The 18772-nt window shown below is 42.2% G+C and overlaps 3 protein-coding genes across 4 annotated transcripts in view; 1 reads left to right on the forward strand and 2 right to left on the reverse strand.

Moving 5' to 3' along the window:
- LOC130385249 (glutamate receptor 4) overlaps positions 1-18772 on the forward strand; it is a 1260456-nt gene that overhangs the window by 102543 nt on the left and 1139141 nt on the right. The window lies entirely within an intron of this gene.
- Positions 3864-12291, reverse strand: elmod1 (ELMO/CED-12 domain containing 1). The gene is made up of 11 exons (XM_056593754.1): positions 12217-12291; positions 11768-11838; positions 10005-10150; positions 9023-9051; positions 8747-8844; positions 7902-8031; positions 7417-7550; positions 6497-6565; positions 5816-5866; positions 4803-4936; positions 3864-4039 (listed from the first exon to the last, which is right to left on the reverse strand). Exons 2-11 carry the CDS (start codon positions 11782-11784, stop codon positions 3864-3866), a joined length of 984 nt encoding a protein of 327 aa, XP_056449729.1. The 5' UTR covers positions 11785-11838; positions 12217-12291.
- Positions 13391-18193, reverse strand: slc35f2 (solute carrier family 35 member F2). Its single transcript, XM_056593732.1, has 9 exons — positions 18041-18193; positions 17643-17748; positions 17085-17257; positions 16620-16747; positions 15812-15971; positions 14995-15151; positions 14540-14592; positions 13966-14120; positions 13391-13668 (listed from the first exon to the last, which is right to left on the reverse strand). Exons 1-9 carry the CDS (start codon positions 18066-18068, stop codon positions 13432-13434), a joined length of 1197 nt encoding a protein of 398 aa, XP_056449707.1. The 5' UTR covers positions 18069-18193; the 3' UTR covers positions 13391-13431.

Below are 18772 nucleotides of genomic sequence, written 5' to 3' on the forward strand. Positions count from 1 at the left end.
GCAGGAAGTTTGGGACAGTTCTTATACACTTTGTATGGAGTGCCACTCGGTCCTGGAGCGGAGCTTGCCCTTGCTTTGCGGATGACCTCCCTGACCTCCTTTAGCTGCAGCTCTGACATGTCAAACTGCACCTCAGGTTCAGGGGGGTCTATGAGGATGTTACATTCTCCCAGCTCCTGCTCTCTTGCGTGGTCGCTGTACGTCTGCTTCAGATGTTGTTCTATGTCTTCCTGCGAGGAGGCAAGTTTACTACAATCTTCAATTATACTATTCTTCGATTTCAGATCTTCGAGTTTCAAATCTATTTAATGGTGCCTTTTAGAGAGAAATGTAATTGTTTTACAAGCGCACACTTCTTTAACCCTTATAAGGTGTTCGGGTCTGTGGGACCCGTTTTCAGTTTTTAGCTTTATAAAGTGATACAAATAATTATTTTTCTGAACTAAGATTCATTGGCTTTGGCTCATTTTCTGTGAGGAACATAAATCAGAAAACATTTTCAAGGACCCCCCCTGTATACCCCCCCATCACATTTGTATTACACACAGGGGAGCTAGTTTAAGTGTGGAAATCATAGGTTCTGTGCACCCTCATTTTCCCTTTCTCCTGTGTGTGTGTGTGTGTGGGGGGGGGGGGGGGGGGGAACAGTTTCAGAAAGTGAGGATAACATTTCTGAAAATTCAGAGTCTGAACCTTGAGTTTGAAGAGGATTTGAAGAGGATCAGCATCAGCCAGCTCCGAAACGTAAAAGACAAATACACAATATACATAATACATAATAATATAAAACACAATATACATGCAACCAGTGCAAAAAATACATATGCAATACACACACAGTGAGACTCTGCCCCTTATGTGTGGCATAGACTGATATACGTATAATGGCTGTGTTCAAAGGCTTTAATGTGTTGTTCAGACAGATGTTATTGAGTATGTTTAAATTTCTAATGATGTTGATAAGTTCCCAGTTATGCCTGTTTTATGATGCATTTCCTTATTTTATTACATGCTAATACGAAAATAAACAAAAACGAGTGGCACCTCTATTCATAAATGTGATTTAACAAAGGTAAAGGGAACAAATTTAACATATGTGTTGTTTATATTACTTGCAATTGGGTTGAAGTAACCATTTGGTGAGTATTTAAAAAAAAAGTTAGATTATGTTGAATTAAAAGGCCTAAAATGCAATGGGTCCACCAGACCCAGCAGCACCTCCTGTGTAACAAAAAAACGAACACCCTATGAGGGTTAAAATAGCTTGTATAGTTTTTGGGGGATGGTTCCACAGTTAGGTAAGTAAAACAATAAAAAAAAAAATAGCTGGCTAAATTATGAATTATAAAAGGGAATTTAGATTAAATGAACATTAATGAATGGGTGAGACAGGAAGTTATAACATCAGGTAACATAGGTTGCCCCCATGGACCTATTGCATCACTATCAAAAAATGTTCATGCATTGCGAAGAGAAGAAAAAACAAGTGATCCAGCAAGATGTTTTTGTATCTCATATTGACCTTTTATTGTGTTTTTCGAAAGTACTTGTTCCACGGCACAGAGAACTGAAGCGCACGACTAACATCTGGGTGGCGTCAACAGTCTGGTGACCTCACAGAACAACGGGCTCAAGGTGGCAGAGATGTGGACACTTATCATGCAGACTGGAGCACTTTTCAAGCAGTCTATATACAGCAGCGTGTATCTATTGTCTACGTCTTCGTTAGTAAATTAACCCTATTACACTATTGGTTAGCACGAATTACTTTTACCATGGTGATGAAATGGCTTGCATTGCTTTTTACAACAGTGTACTGCTGACCACAACAAAGCAAAAGTGGGACGAAACCAAGAAAGGAAAGTAAACATTCACTGAATCAAATCCACTTGACAAGAAGTCTTGACATTCACTTAAATGTAACAAAGATATATACTACGGTTTAACACAATCAACAGTGCAAGCATGGCATTCAATTGTGTACATTTTTTTAGGCTGATGGTGATACAATTTCAAGACGTTAACGTCATTAGCTGAATGAACCATAGTGGTGGCAGAGATAAAGTAAATCCATATGAATACACAGATATTCATGTATACATAGAATGCACAAATTGCATGTGATGAGATTACATCAAAATATCAAGTGCATAAATTAAAGCTGTGATCCAGAGTTAAGTAGAATAAATACAACTTTAAAGCAAACCATGTTTGATAGTTAGGGAACACTAAGGATTACCTCCTTTGTTTTATCCAAATTACCTCTAAAACATCTCAGTGCTTACCTTTTCATGTTGTGAGCAAACACCTTTAGAGTGAGGCTGGATCTAGTTACTGTTCACTGTGTCTGCGATGAAGCACTAAACTTCTTCCCAAAGCATAACCCAGATGAATTATGGTTTATGGAAATCAGGTTGTTATATTACATTGACCTCAGTGGACAAGAAAGAGACGACATATCGACTTTTTAGATGCGAGCTATTTCTGAACCACATGCTTTGCAAGTGACACAAATACGATAGGCACACGGTGCAAATCAATACATTTGAGGAAATGTGCTCTGCAATCAATGTCAATTATTGCTTTGGCTACCAAAACAACATTGTCACAATCAATGAATGAAACAAGATAAAAATAAACAATCATAATTGTGTAGAACATTCATAATGGTGATCTGATGAAAGGCAATAGTTTGTGAACCTGTAAAACCAAACACATTTCAAATGCGTACATTGAATTTGGTGTAAAAGCATTTCAATTATTTAAGCAGGGATCTTTTGATGATTACAATTTTTGGTTTTGTTTTAAAGGTTTACAAACATATTATTTTGTCCACCATAAAAGCAAAGCGTTGTGACCAAATTTTCCACATTCAACAACTGGCTTATGTGAATTACAATGGTTTTGGTTGTCATGCAGTGAATTGCTTAAATAGTACAAAGTCCTAATAAAGTAAAAGAATAAAAAAAATATATAATCCTAATTAAATAAATAAATAAATAAAACAAAAACAGTTACTGTGGGAGACGGTGATTCTTACAAATACGCTTGTGAGATAACGCTCAACAGCTAAATCTAAGTATCGATTACATATTTATGAAAATACATCAACGCCTTGGTTAAATATACATATATCTTTTTATAGAACCATTCATTTTGAATACAAATTCCTTCTGGGAACCTTTGGGCCTGTCCTGTTGGCTCCTTTCACAGGGTCTGACCATCTCTTCAGCCCTCTATATTTAGAATGTACGGGGTGAATTCAGTATATATATTCATTCACAAAGGAGTTGGTTCGTCGGTTGGTTTGAACAAGCGTGAACGCATTTGGTTAACACAGCGCATGATTGGATACTGAAAGCGACCGTGCATTCATCAATCACGTCAGGAGCCAATGAAAGCAGCCCGTTAGCAGATTAACAGATTGAACGATGTGGTGGTGACATCCTCACGCACCTCGGGTACGATCGCCCCGGTCGTTCCGCTAAATGCTGGTGTCAAGGCGGTTATCGCAGAGAGTGGAGAGGGCCGTTTTGAGGGATTTGTTTGTTTGTGCTTGCGTGTGCGTGTTGACTGCATATAAATGTGTGTGTATTTGTTTGTGTGTATGTGTATGTGGTAGGTGTGCGCATGCGGTAGGTGTGTGGTAGGTGGTAGGTGTGCGCATGCGCGCGCGTGTGTGTGTGTGTGCTGGCTGGAGTGGCCGGCTGGCAGTGATGTAACATGACCTTTCGCTGGGAGGGCTTGGGGAGGGGGAGGTGAGGATGAAGAAGGAAGAAGAAGAGGGTGCCGCCTACTAATGGAATCGTCGGGTGGGTTGGGTCACTTGGTTGGTCGGTTGTCGCCGTGGCGTTGGGGAGAGTTTACAGGTTGACCAGGTGGAGGTCGGAGGCGGAGAAGTGGGGGCACAGTGCGGTGTCGGGGTGCTTCAGCTGCTTCAGGATCTGGCGGTGGAACTTGGAGCGGATCCGGTTGAACTCCATGATGTCCCCGGGATCCTCCTCCGTCCAGAAGCGGTGGAACTCCTGCATCAGGTAGCCTGAAACAGGAAGGAGGGGGGGGTTAATACAGCCACAAGGGTTGGACCCCATCAGGTAGCCTATAACAGGAGGGAGGGAGGGGTTAATACAGCCACAAGGGTTGGACCCCATCAGGTAGCCTGAAACAGGAGGGAGGGAGGGGTTAATACAGCCAGAAGGGTTGGACCCCATCAGGTAGCCTGAAACAGGAGGGAGGGGTTAATACAGCCAGAAGGGTTGGACCCCATCAGGTAGCCTATAACAGGAGGGAGGGAGGGAGGGGTTAATACAGCCAGAAGGGATCAACCCCATCGGGTGGCCTGTGGTGGGACTGGTTATTACAGCCAGAAGGGATGGACCCCATCAGGTAGCCTGTGTACTGTGCATTTGAATGAATTTGGAGAGGAAGAAAGGAACCTCTCATTTCTGTGGCAGATACTACATCCCATGATGATGGCCACTCTGACCTTTGATGAAACACAGACGTGAACTGGAACAAACTAGTACTGAGTTGATAATTTAACACCTAATGAACGAATATCTGAATATCTGAATACTCAGCGTTACAAATAAAGAAAAATGCAGGCAAGTATAAGGAGTATGTAACAAATAAAGCGCAAGATTTTCAAACAATCTTTTTCCGTAGCATGATGCACATAATAACATCTTACTTTCGAATCAAGCATTCACTTCACATTAAGCTTCTACATTATTCTAAGTCTGGAGTGGATCCTACAGGGGACCCCAGCTCGTAGCACCCAGACATGTGTAGGGGAGACTCACAGAAGGTTTGCTGGAAGTGCAGCAGGCTGGGCAGCTCAGGGGCCACATTGTACAGGTGGGTCTTGAGGGCCCCGCTAACCAGCAGGGAGTACGCCAGGTCCGTGATGTTGATCCCCACGATGGCGAAGGAAAAGCTGTGTCGGACCCAAGATGACATTGAAAAAGAACAAAGCATTCAGCTTGCGGTGGAAAAACCCCATCGAGATCCTCCTCCTCCCCTCTGTGCAAGGCAACAGAAACACAAGAGCAGACTACAACCACCCCAGCTGTGGAGTGTTACCGTCGCTGAGGACTGGTGGACTTTCCCGGGCACGGACCAACAGACTCATGAACAGTATTTCCCCAGGCCTTCATGCCTGAAACAGCTACGTTAATCGGGTGGCATCCAATTGATCACCCCATTGTATGCACGATTACTTCCTCTGAACATTCAATGTGCATCAACACAATTCAATGTTGTTCATCCTCTGCCCTATTACAATATATATCGATAAAGTTAATGCCCATATTCCTGGAACTGCCGTGTTCTTTTAAACTCTTAAAAGGGGTATATAATATTTGTCTGACACGCTGCTACACAGTTGTGGCTGCCATGTCCTAAGAACTTCATTGTTCAGAATGACCCTGTGTTATACTGTGCACTTGAGAACCAAAACACTCTGACTCAATCTAACAACATCAGACAACCCAAGGACAGACTTCAGAGATTGAATAATAACAAAAACTATATATTGTTATTGTAGGAATAACTGGAAGACACAAAAACGGAATGTGTGTGAACAGACCTTGGATACTGTTGATATATATAAGCGAACCCTCTCATCTTCATACCCTTACACCAACTCCATTGCTCTCTGAATTACCCAGAAGTCCACACTGCAGAATTTAAAACTGTCCGTCAACATTGAGGCCAGCACTCCACGCTCCGCTGCCTCACATGCCCTCAGCTGCAATAACCCAGATACTCACCGTGCACGTGCACTGTGGATGTGTGTGTGCACGTGACCACTCACCCGATAGCTTTGTCGAGGCTCTTCTGCTCCCATTCTGACGGGCTCATCTCACTACGAGGGACACGGGACACAGTATTATGGGATGCAGTTTCAACAGAATTTAATATGCAGAGCCTTTGGTAAAAAACAAAGTATGCACGGTATTACTGACTAATACATCAATAGGAGACTTCTATCCATTCCCAATAGGCTGTATCAGTTGGACTCAAAGCAAAGACATGGTGGAACATAACATCCATTTATAATCAAGGGAGGCAACGTGTGGAGCATCACAAGACTCCTACGAGGATCTACAGACGTATGAGAGGGATGGAGGTGAATGAGAGAAGAGGCGAGTACCTGGCCTTGCTGGGCAAGCTCCTACAAGTGCATGTGAAACAAGGGGATGGACAGAATTGAGGGTGGAGGAAAAAGAAAGACAAAATAAGAAGAGAATAGACAAAATAAGAAGAGAAAAAGCAAATATTTGGAATGGCGGTGGTGGCGCGCAGAGCGGCGGATGTGTCGGCTCTGTGGCGGCAAACGATAACAAACAGCGATCGCTCCTGTTTTATAAAGAAGGAAGTGGCAGAGAAAACGGTGAGAATCGAAATGAACCGTGGAACGTGGAGTACAACAATGTTATGCCGGTGGCGTAGCGGAAGCGGCTAAATGCTACATATAGTCGGAGCGCTAGCTTACTTGTGCTTGGGCTGCAGGGAGTCGTGGAGCACCTGCAGAGCGTTGGCTTTGTCGTGCTCAGCAAAGTACCTAAAGAGGAAAGGACAAAGGATGGAGAGAATGCTAAATCTACATTTTTGTGTAGTCACAGCAGCTGCTTTTATCACTTTGTTTATATGCATGTCATAAAGTAGAAGGTTAGGGGCATCTTGCTCAAGGACGCTGACAGGTAGACTGCGGACACTGGGGTTCAAACCAGGAACCATTTCAGCTGGGAGTCAACCACCCTGACTACTTAAGGAACTGGCCTCCCCCCACATCTATGATAAAGATCTTCTTTGGTTATTGTGATTCTGTTCATATTACAGGCCATAACATCTCATTTAAGAGTATCGCTATGAGTGCATCTCCCCTTGGTGATGGCCAGAGTGCTACCTCTTGCATTATCTCTCAGCATTGATTCTTTCTCTCACAGGCTGTCATTACCACTATTTAGTGTTCATACAAAGAGAGGGAAACACTGTTATTTTTACATAGCAGAACCTGTTTTGATTGATAGAGAATAACAAAAATGGCTAATATATCTATATTATTTGGGCACGCTAATGTATTTGTGTGCCTGAGCATTTCATTCGATAGTTCATGTTTGAATTTAAATTTCCTTCTTCATGCAGAGCTTAAACGTATGCTTTTCTGCACGTATAGCGGTAATAGCATAAAAAAAGAATGAAGTTGACTTTGTATTGAAAAACTAATTATATTCAACGCTCTTGAATTTGCATTGCTACGGCCTAGATTCCATTTTTGTTTTCAACAGACAAATAATTTGTCTCTCTGTATCTCTCGCTCTCTCTGGGTCTGTCTCACGCTGTCTGTCTCTCGATATGTCTCTCGATGTCTGTCTCCCGCTGTCTGTCTGTGTCCCAGTCTCTGTCACTTACAGGAGGTTGTGGAGCCCCAGAAGGCCCATGCCTCTGAAGTCAGTTTTCGGGTCGTTGCCCTGGAAACCAATCTCGCACCACTGCTTGGAGATGCGTCCGGTGAGAGGCGTGTCGGGACGCAGCTCCTTCCAAAGCTATGCGGAAAAGAGTTTATGTTTTGTTAAAGCATTTTCAACAGGGCAAAGTCGTGAGCAGTATATCAGCTGAAAGGCGCAATCATTACAGAGCATTCATATGCAATATTAATAACCTAATTATTTCTTCAACACACTATTTCTCACGCCTTATCTCTCAAGTTCCTATTCAAATTGTCTTCTGTCCTTGTGCAACGTCTGCATAGAGGTAGTGCACGTTCTCAGAGTAAACACTGGAGTGTGTGTGTGTGTGTGTGTGTGTGTGTGTGTGTGTGTGTGTGTGTGTGTGTGTGTGTGTGTGTGTGTGTGTGTGTGTGTGTGTGTGTGTGTGTGTGTGAGAGAAGAGTGTACCTGCATCAGCAGGGTCTCATGGTGGGCGTTCTCACAGTCGTAGGGCTCCCTGCGGAGCTTCTCCACCTCGCCCACCAGACTCCTGTAGCCCACCACCTGGAGCAGGCTGGCCTGGAGCGAGATGCCCAGCCTGGGGGAGAGAGAGAGGGAGATGAGAACATAAGAAATAAGCCTACGTGTGCAGTCAGTGGCCGCTCTGAGGGCTGGGCCGTGGTATGGCGTTCCCACCTTTTGACATGCAGTACCTCAGACTATCCACACGAGGGACCTTCTCTAGAAATGTTGAATGTAGTACAACACTGAATTCTCTGTCAGGCTGAGTGATATTTGTGCATGCCATTTTTGTTTAGTTTAGACAAATAACAAACATTTGAATGCCTAACTACCAGCTGTTATATGGATGATATAATTTCCTGTGTTGTGCGGTCACCGACTCATCACTAAAGTCCTACATATCAAACACAATATTTGTATATGTTCAATAGTTTAAATTATAGAAAACTGTTGAAGCTACTTACTTTTGCTACAAAACATCTTGTTCTACTCATGCATTTGGAAGGAACAGTGAGTTATAAATTTCAGCTAAATTGATTTGGCAAAATACTTAAAACAACACATTGTGGCAGGAGAGAAGGAGGGTGGCGGAGACAATGGTTGATGCAATCATTTAACATTTGGTCCAATATATTTTTTTCCACCTAACAGGTGAATTTATTTGAATCTATATTTTTAATTACAATTATCACCACTTCATGTTCTGACGAAAAAACCAAACGTTACAAAAATAATATAACCCAAGTGAGCCAGTGGTGCACATGTGCAGATAGATCAAACGGAAGGCCTACTGTGGGTTGGTGTCCAGGTTGATCTTCTTCAAGGCCATGATGTCATCGATTGACTTCTCCACCTTGTCCGGGTGGACACTGAGGGCCGAGCGCAGCAGCTGTGTGTACATGTGTGTGTGTGTGTGTGTGTGTGTGTGTGCGTGTGTGCGCAGGAGGTGCGCAGGGAAGGTAAAAAATGAGAAGTTGCCGGGGGAGCAGCCTGAGGGCAGAATATAAAACGAACGTGGCGTGCAATAATGTTGTTATGTTAATGTTGTCTGTAGAACAAAAACAAACCTCATTCTTGGAGTACTTCAGAGAGGACTCTGGGGAACAAAGTAACAGAAGAAACAAAATTACCTCAAACAGAAACAAAAATATTGTTGGGATTTGAGTTTGAAGTCAATGAGTTCTGGTCATTATATGGGTATATGCATATCTTTAAAGGTACTGTATGTAACATTGACAAAGTGCATTTGTTATAGGTATTGCATTCCAAATACACAATATTGGCCCCCTCCTCCCCAGACTCGAAGCTCACACGAGTTGCTAGGTTAAGAACATTGAAACACACAACAGCAAGACGAGCATAGCAAAACATTACATCACATTATGAAAGTGCAATTATTATATTTTGACAATGGCAAGCAACATCACGTCCTACACTGTAAGTGGATCAGCTAATGCATATGCTTGCAATGTATTTATTATTTGAAAGTCATAAACCAGCTCATTATGTGGCATCTGTCTTGAAATCCTTCCTGGTGCTAAGATGTCTCCATCTTTCAAATGCAACTCCAAGATGTAACCGTGTTTTAGCACGGCTCTGGTCATGGAGCTTGCTCAAAAGAGGTTGGGTAGAATGTAGTACAATCTCAGGTGATCTAGTTGGTTTGTTTGCCTGCTTCAATGGCTGCAGCACACTGTGTTTGTGTGCCAATTTGTTTCGTATCTGGCAACCCGGGACCCTGAATGAAAATTCAAGGGGAGAACATTCGGCTGTAGCACTGTTGAGGACATTATTTAAACCTAAAGGTTTCCTTAATCTCTGATGACATATATATACATATCATATATGGTCATTTAATGATGTAGTTGATAATTGAGATGTAAAGAGAGAGAGCGGAAGACAGCAAGATTGCTATTGCATTTCTCACAAATTACACTCAAATGATAGCTCTTAAAACGTACCTACAGCGCCTTAGACTAGTTCCGTAAACACAAAAGAATGACCAAATATAATAAAAAAACGAAACATGCAGGCAGTGTGTGGGCCTACCGATCTTCAGGGTCCTGCGGGCTCCGTGTTTGTTGTTGTAACAGATGCGCTGCAGCTCGCAGCGGCCTGTCAACTTCCTGGCTACAAACTTCAGGCCCCGCCAGAGGCATTTACAGTACAGGAACACAAAGAACTGTGTCACCACTCTGGAAGTAAACAAGAGGAAATAGTAGTGTTCAGTAAGACAAAAAAACAACAGAAATATAAACACGATACAGTTATTTATATACTCTTTGTACCACACTATTATTGAATACTATTAATTGATCCTGATTGGTCAATAAACTTCCACAGGTGTGCATTATTTTTTCAATAACACATCTATGGCTTTTAAAATCGATCCTAAACGGTCAAATGCAACTATCGACCAGATGTTTCCATGACAATGCAAAAAAATAAAATGTTAAAAGCCGAATGATATTTGAATTTCAGCTGTTTCGTTCGATAAGGTTATAGATTTAATTATTGGTATTAATTAATAAACTGAAGCAAACACCTGACCTGGGAAGAGTATTGTTCTCCATCAGTGGGAAAGGGTCAGCTAAAGTGTTATCTGACAACCCATCTCTTGATCGCAGTGGGACCCTGGTTAATGCCATTGTTGGTTTAGACCAGTCAAATGTGCATGCAATATTCCTCGCCTGATACAGGTTTTATCCTAAATAAGTGGTTTACTATAAATACTGAAATCAGGAGGGCAGGTAGGGAAGAGATTTAGTCTAATATCTGGGCCTGTAGTATACTATTCTAGATTAGGCCCAAGAATGAGGACATGACTCTTGGAGCAAGGAACAGGTGTAACAAGACGGCGAGTAGACAGAAAGCGACACGGGCAGGGAGGGAAGGTACCAGAGGATATGGTGAGGATATGAAAAGGATGTCGGATTAATTTTTAGCTTCCAGCGTTGGGGACCTGCCCTCACCAAAGCAGGTGATGAGAGAATGAGGGATAGGGCAAGTAAAATAAGATAATAAGAGCAATATAAGCATACATAAGGGCTTAAAATGGCTGTTGATACATCCTGATGTATTCTGGCTTAACATTCAGAAGGATTTCTGAAAGGAAGAATATTTTTCTCTTCAGAAAACGTTCCTCCTCATTTGCACAAGCACAAAACACAAACAGAACACGTGCACGCACACACACACACACACACACACACACACACACACACACACACACACACACACACACACACACACACACACACACACACACACACACACACACACACACACACACACACACACACACACACACGTAATCACAAACAGATTAGGATATGTCACCGCTGATCTGCATTCTGGGTATTTAAAAAAAAAACATGGAGAAATAATGAGGCGTGTGTGGAAGTGTACACGCCCCTCTTAGCTACTTGGAAGCAAGCTACTTGCATGCTAAATAGATAGTCAGTCCCCTGGGGCACTGTATTTGGAAAGCCAAATACCATAGCCAAGGGGCACATAAGACGTGTGAGTGAGAGCGTGTGGTTGTGTGTACTAATTAAGAGCCGTTGTGTTTTGCCGTATGCTCACTTGATATTGGAAATACAACACACGCCATCGATTAATTGTAAGGGGTTAAAATACGAACTGGGAATTCAAAAGCGGTTCTTGCAGGCTTGGTGATACATCAGCAGACCGGAGAGGACATGGAAACACCTACACATATCATACATTTAAACATATTGCAGAAAATTCACGGCTGATAATATCATGACAGCATCGTATTAAACAAAAGTAGTATTTTACTGGTAGCCTACCGTAAGAAATGCTTCATCTCGATGGGTTCCTCCGGGGTTTATCAACAGTACGTTTGGTTCCCTTGATTTGCCTGGAAATAATTGAGTACAGTTGATTAACCAGACCCGATCACATCCATAAGCGCTGTTCCTGCCACAGGCCGTTTCCAGGGAGCTGTCCTTGGTGGTGTGGAGAAAGGCGCGTATTGAATCAGCAGGCGCCGCTGTTCCGTATGGTAACCGCCTGAATAACGCCTATATGTGTAGGAAATTGGACTAAAATAACCGTTCTTTCCCTCTCACAAAACGTCCATAAATATCGGTATCCCTCCCATAACCGAACGCATAAATACTAGTCATGCTGTTAAAGTCCTCTCGTCGACGGATCGGATCAGCGTCCCATAAACTAATCCGAGGTATCCAACAATTCATGCAGATACAAACAGAACAAATACGGTTGTGTTACATACCGAGAATAAGATGCGATGCGATTTAGAGCCGGTCTTTTAATGCAGTTTTGTTATCCTCAGTGGATTAGAGATAGCTTCTTCTCCTCCATGATGGTAGCGTCATCGGTGCGGGACCGAGAGGGTTAAAACATAGAGATGAAACAACATCGCAATGCAGACCCTCTCACGCGCGTTTGGCGGGAGTCCTTGATCCTTTATTCGTTTGTCTTTCGGCTTTTTAACCGTTCGTGTGCGTTCAGAGCGCGGGAATGTTGGACAGAATGTGTCAAAACAAGATTTAGTAGAGCCTATATCCATCCAGACCAAATGGTTTCGGATACCAGGATTTGTAATCGGGAAGTCTGTATAGGCATACCTTAACAAGACTTCATTCTTTCGACAGTGGTGTGTATTCATGACTGTAACGTTCATTCATGAATTTGAGCACCATGAGGACCATTCATTTATATGCATCATGCATACTGATCAATGGTTAAAAGTATTGCAATGTTGCAAATTATCACACAGGTAATGAAGGAACAGGTTATAAGAGATACTAGGCACAAATGAAAGTCACAGAATCAATCAGGACTTGCTTAGAAAGTTTATTAATACAATTTGTTGAAATTTCATTTGGCAACCAACCATAACACAAATATAACATGAAGCCTACATTGGCGCAACAGAAGTAGGCAATGAGAACTTTGGGTAAACTAACAGCGTTGAATTGCTTGACTCAATAATAATAATAATACAAATAAAATAGTAAACAGCTAATTCAAGTATCTCATAAAATACAATCACATACCTTGGTAAAAGATGGCATACTTGTAAAAAAAATATTTTTGTACCTTATTAAAACTCAGTAGCGATCCATGCCTTTTCAGCCAAAAAAAGGTGACAATGAAGAATGAACTTTTAAAAATAACTCAAACAAGTCTTTGCAGTCGTAACGTGATAAACAAGGATATCCCGAGTTCTGAACATATGCGAACGCACATAAAACATCAAACCTCTGGAGTTAAAGTGGGAGTTGTTTTGGTCAACAATCTTAAAGAGTGTATACTAGAAAAGCAAACTCATCCAAGATAGAGCTCTCAGGCCATCCGGTGATAAGGCAATGCAAAAGCCTTACATTATTTTTCAGGTGAGCTATCCAGCCCCCCCCCCCCCCCCCCCCCCCCCATCCAGCAGCACATCCCATCTAAAATACTTAAGTAACCATAGTGGATCCGGTTAGACTGGAGGCAATATGGCCGCACTTGCCACTGTGCTCTCCGAGTCCTTCTCCGCCAGGGGCAGCAGGCATTTGGAAGTGGCATCGTGGTTCTGCTCTGTAAGCGCCGCGACCGGCTCGTCGAGGCCAGCCTCTCTGGAGTCTGCGTGGGGTATCAGATTGTACGTGGGAACGGCGTTGAACATGATGAAGCCCAGCGTGATGACCACGAAGGAGAGGATGTACAGCCCAGAGAACTGGGGAGCAGAACAATGGTGTTACAATCAAAACCAAAGAAACTAGAAGGATAAAAACTTGAAGTAGGACTAGGTGGAGAATGAATACTTTTCAAACACTGGTCAAAATGGCGATAGAGTTTGCTCAGTTTTTCATTTATTTTAAAATGTTCAAATTTATAATTTAGCTTACAAACTACTTGTGCTATGGCGGCAACTATAATCATTATTTTTAACCGAATTGCAAAGTTTAAACCCCCAATTGTGCATCCCGAGAGATTCTCTGCAAAATCTGTCCAAAGGGATGTTGTGGCTCACCGTGTAGTGGAAGAGGAAGAGGCCGCAGAAGAGGCTGAACAGGTCCGCTGTGAGCAGAGAGAGGTTGACTACTGTGGCGCTGGTCAGCCTCACTACCGTGGGCATGACGCTGTAGAGGGCGTACATGCAGAGCGCGTAGCCCACGAAAAGCACCACTGAGGGGGAGAGGGGGGAGAGAGAGAGCGAAAGAGAGAGACTTTTTAGCAGGGCCGTGGGCCATTTAGCTTTCAACGATTTGTAAAAGAGATTTACATTTTTGTAGTCCCTAAGGCATCAAAGATTTCAGACGAGTACAAGGTGATAAATAATGACACTCGTTCAACATGAGGTATAGAAAAATATAAGTGTATTGACAAAATACATTGCTAAATGCATAATAGTGACGCTGATCAGTAGTAAAGCAGATATGGGGTCAGGCCATTCAGAAAAGTCAAAACTTTATTGTAGCCTTTATCAGGTGAGGAAAAGGGCAGTATCAAGGCTATATGAATCAATAACCAGATAGCTGGAAATAATTTGTCTAAAATATTGATCTCATAAACGATGTATCTCCATGACAGTAAAGACCACTTACTGATATTGGTATCCCACTTAATGGCACCCACAGCACTAGTTTCCAGTACAACTCTGCAGATCAACACAACATCAAACAAGTTGGAAAATCGTATCGCTCATTTATCACTGGGCCTACTCAATGAAAATACACTGAAGTATACAGTCAGCTATGTACTTTTGATGAGGGCTGTCATCGCCAACTAGCTTTTGAATAATAAATAGTGATACTATGGTGCACTAACTCTAAAGGCCCCTTATATACACTTTCCTCTCAGTTGGTCTATCACCACCCACATGCTTTTCACCAATAGATGGCGTATTTAGCTATGGAGGCGCAGACAGGCATATCGCAGCAAATTAAATGAACAATTCATTATTTCATTTAGATACAGGCGTTCATTTTGTCATTATGGAGAAGGAAGGGTTAGGCTTATTAAGGGTATATTTTTTTTTTAATGGAGGATAGATGCTTACAGCTGTATGCCACTGATGATGGTACCAAAGAGACCCATCATGCCCAGAAACTCCACACGACTGTGGTTCTTCACCGTGTACTCCTGCCCTACGTTGGACAAAGCGTAGAGAGCGGCACTGAGCAGGACCAGGCCATCCCCCAGCAGGACGTTTGTGGCTAGAACACAGAGGGAACGGTGTGGGGGGAGAGGAAGGAGGATGGAGAGAAGAGGGAGAGGAAGGGATGAGGTGGTGTGGGAGAGGTATCGGGATTACATTTAACCCCAAAAAACAAAAAGGTCCTAAGTTTTGCCAGGGAATAGATATGCCTCTGAGACGGTGTGAGGTGTCCACAATGTTATTGTTCACCCAGCAGTAGGTTTCATAGTCAGAGCCTGGTATCCAACACTGTTATGGGAAACATCCCGTCCTAACAGAGAACACCTCAGGACAGCAGGATACAAGGCCATTTGTATCTCTAGTATAAAATGTTAACTTGGGCTTTCTGTAAGGGCTATTGAAGGATATTTGTAACTGTATTTTCTACAAATAGTTGTAAATAGGTAACGATTATATTAAACTTGTTTTTCAGCCCGTGGTCAATTGTAGCATGCCCCCTCCCCTCTCTCTCCCCCATACCTTCATGTCTAACTCTTACTGCTTTCATTAATAAAGCCTAACAATTTTGAAAAATGTATCTTTAAGAAAAAACATGTTTTTCCTAGTATCACTAAACCGAGGAATGGAGGATTTTTAAAAGAAGAATGCTGGCCTCATGAATAAATGGCCTTAAAAAACGCACAGAAGAGGAAGAGACATTGACAAACACAGAACTTACTGGATCCTTGGTCTCGGCCCGCGATCAGATCCGCCCCAACCATGGCTCCCACCCCGACCAGACACACACTAACCGCCACGAAGTGAACGGGCCTGTAGCGGGTCTTCAGTAGGAACCAGGACAGCACCATCAGCACCGGGATCACAAAGCAGTCCAGCAGCTGCATGACAAAACCACGGCACACACAACAGTTTGTGGAGTTAGAGAAACAAATGCAGGATACAATTTGGACAGGATTTTGATTTGTTTCTTTTGTTTAGTAAATTTGATTGATGCATTATTATTATTATATTTTTTTATATACATAGATCATTGCTTTTCGGTTGAAAATAGTTATGTTTTTCATTACACGATTAAATGTGCTTGTGTGCCCCTCTTTTGGACTTTGGAAAAATGTTTTGTCTTAGAGCCCTGGGACCATGGCATTGGCTACTGGAGATACAAAGCAAGAGACTATCACCAAAAAGACTCAATATGTATGACCTTCACACTTCCCTTCTCTTTTTTGTAACATGCAGCTTGCTTTGTTTACTTTAATTGTATCAGCATTTGTCTCCAGTGGTTATTTCCAATTAAATTATGATGATAATATCTGGGTACAAATCCTATTATCCTTTTCAAATTGTATTGCCTCTGGGAAGGTTTGCTGTGAACAAGTGGAATGGAACTTGCCATCTCACTACCGGCAGAAATGGGTACATTTATTTTCTTCAAATTTCTACATAAACTGTAGAAATAGACTGCACTGAAGGTCGTAAAAACACCTGAATGAGGTGGGCACATTCTATATGCACATAAACCTGCCTACCTGTATGCTAGTCAGGGTAGTGTACTGGTAGGCCTTCACTACAGCGTAGTTTGCCTGCACGTCTGTCAGGCCCATCAGAAGATACTTCCACCATTTTGTTTTCAAAATCTGATAGATGTTATCATCACCTTTAAAAAGACAAAGTAGATCACCAGTTAGATTCTACCTTCAGTTGGAATTGGATCTGCAACATTTAATTTAATTGGTTAATGCTCATTTAAATGTCCATCTATGTAAAGGTGAAATAGTAAATAACCCCATTATCCTTTATTTATTTTTATTTTTCATCATTTGTCATTCCAATGCATCTAATGCATCAATAAGCGGAATTTCCATGCTTGAACCAACAGTTATTTTTTAACCATGAAACCTACAATCAGTAGGGGGCCAGCTCATTTCATGTATGTGTTATTTGATATGTGATTATAGGCTATGATTAAAAGTCCAATGATGGCACAGCCTGACCTTTGCGGCAGCATAGGTAGGAGGTGTAAGTGATGAACAGCAATGCATAGTTGAGGAAGCTTTGGAACATGGGTGTCTCCACGCCTGCCTCGGCCAGGTACTGGCAGCTCACTGCCGTCCCGCAGATCATCAGCGAGAGGGCCTGGCCCATGGCAATGGTCTTCAGGAGATGCCTGTAGAAACCACACAGTAATGTGTTACTGGTTTTGATCAAGGGTTTTCTCTGGATGAATAAATTAAGCAATGAGAGAAAGCAAACCAGTACCTGGTTTCTAAGAGTCGGTCTCTGATGTAATTTATAACTGATGTAATTTATAACATGAGTAGCATACTGAGTGACGAACTGTGGCAAAATTTTATAGTTATTGAATATGTCTGCTTTCAAATCTGATAAATGTTTCAGAAAAACCGCAATTGAATTAAAACATCTTTGTCAATGCTAATCGGATCCACAGCGGACGTTGAACTTGTGAATCCAAGTTACAGTGTGAACGCTTTCCTCTTCAATATTGTAAGGTCAGCCAGACCTCGTGGTTCTTGATAAACAGTAAAAGTTACCATGTGAACACGTCCTTCAATTTGTAATTTTGTAATCCAAGGTTGGCCATGCAGCTTCCACAGCGTTTTCCAGGGACGGACCCCTCGGTCTGCTTCAAAGGTAACCCTGAGGCGAAGTAGAAGCATACATGGATTTGAAGAAACAAGACATAAGCAGAGATATTATAGCATTAGTGTCTATCTAAATTATCGTCGTCTTCTTGAAAGTAGTAGGGTAATCTCCCCCGGAATGTAGGCTACCTTTCTCAGGAGGCTTTTGATTTGAGTCTCAAATTATTAATCAAACGTTACACCTCATGTAGTACATGTGATAAGGAAGTTAACAAAGTAGTACCACTGGCCCAGGAATAAACCAGATCAACACAAGTTAAACTAATAAATCTCACTAGGAGCCATACCTGTGTATACGTGTCCATCTACATTCATGATACATCCGTAGTGAAATTCTTATATGCAAAGTGTTTTCCTTCTCGTTTTCCACATAATAGGACAAGAGCTGTGCAGGATGTAGTGCATTTGACAGCCTGAATGGATCCGTCTAGCTAGCGTGTGTGTGTATCGTGCTCGCTTGCAGACCGCCCCCTGCACGGCGATTGGCAGGACAGGCCGATTGTCATATGACGTCAGCTCTGACTGAGAAGCCAAACAACCGGCCAAGTCAACATTACAGGACCTCAGCCCTTATCATGCTGTTTTCTTTATGACTTGCTGTGGGAAACGGTTCTAGATCCCAAGTTACTTAGATATAGAAAACCACCCCCAATAGGTGGCCTCTGAACGCTGTAAAGCAAATAACTACATATTTAGTACATGTAGAGGAAAAACAAATGAAACTTCTGTCTTTAGTCTATGTGTTAAATACAATTGTACTTACAGAAATGTTTAGTGGGGATGCATTCCAATTCAACATGACTAATGCGTTAACTCCTAAACATAGAACTACTACAGCTTACTGTATATTATGTATTATAATAGCCAGGTTGTGATGGGCAAGTACAGGTGGTTCAGAATCTGATGTGTGTTTGCCTTCTATCATCTCTTCCCCTTTATCCCTCCGTCGTCATCTTGTTATAACGAATAATTCGTTGTATTTTGATTTGTGCTTGATTTGAAGTGGTCTGAGAACCAAG

This window comes from Gadus chalcogrammus, chromosome 7 (genome assembly GCF_026213295.1).
Source record: "Gadus chalcogrammus isolate NIFS_2021 chromosome 7, NIFS_Gcha_1.0, whole genome shotgun sequence".
NCBI lineage: Eukaryota > Metazoa > Chordata > Actinopteri > Gadiformes > Gadidae > Gadus > Gadus chalcogrammus.

Coding starts and splice junctions, on each gene's coding strand:
- elmod1 (XM_056593754.1), bottom strand. Junction 9,052..10,004: donor CCGCAGGACCCTGAAGATCG/GTAGGCCCACAC, acceptor TTTGTTCCCCAG/AGTCCTCTCTGAAGTACTCC. Junction 8,032..8,746: donor AACCTGGACACCAACCCACA/GTAGGCCTTCCG, acceptor TCTCTCCCCCAG/GCTGGGCATCTCGCTCCAGG.
- slc35f2 (XM_056593732.1), bottom strand. CDS start 18,068: ATGAATGTAGATGGACACGTATACACAG. Junction 16,748..17,084: donor CTACCTATGCTGCCGCAAAG/GTCAGGCTGTGC, acceptor GTCTTTTTAAAG/GTGATGATAACATCTATCAG. Junction 13,669..13,965: donor TCTTCCTCTTCCACTACACG/GTGAGCCACAAC, acceptor TCTGCTCCCCAG/TTCTCTGGGCTGTACATCCT.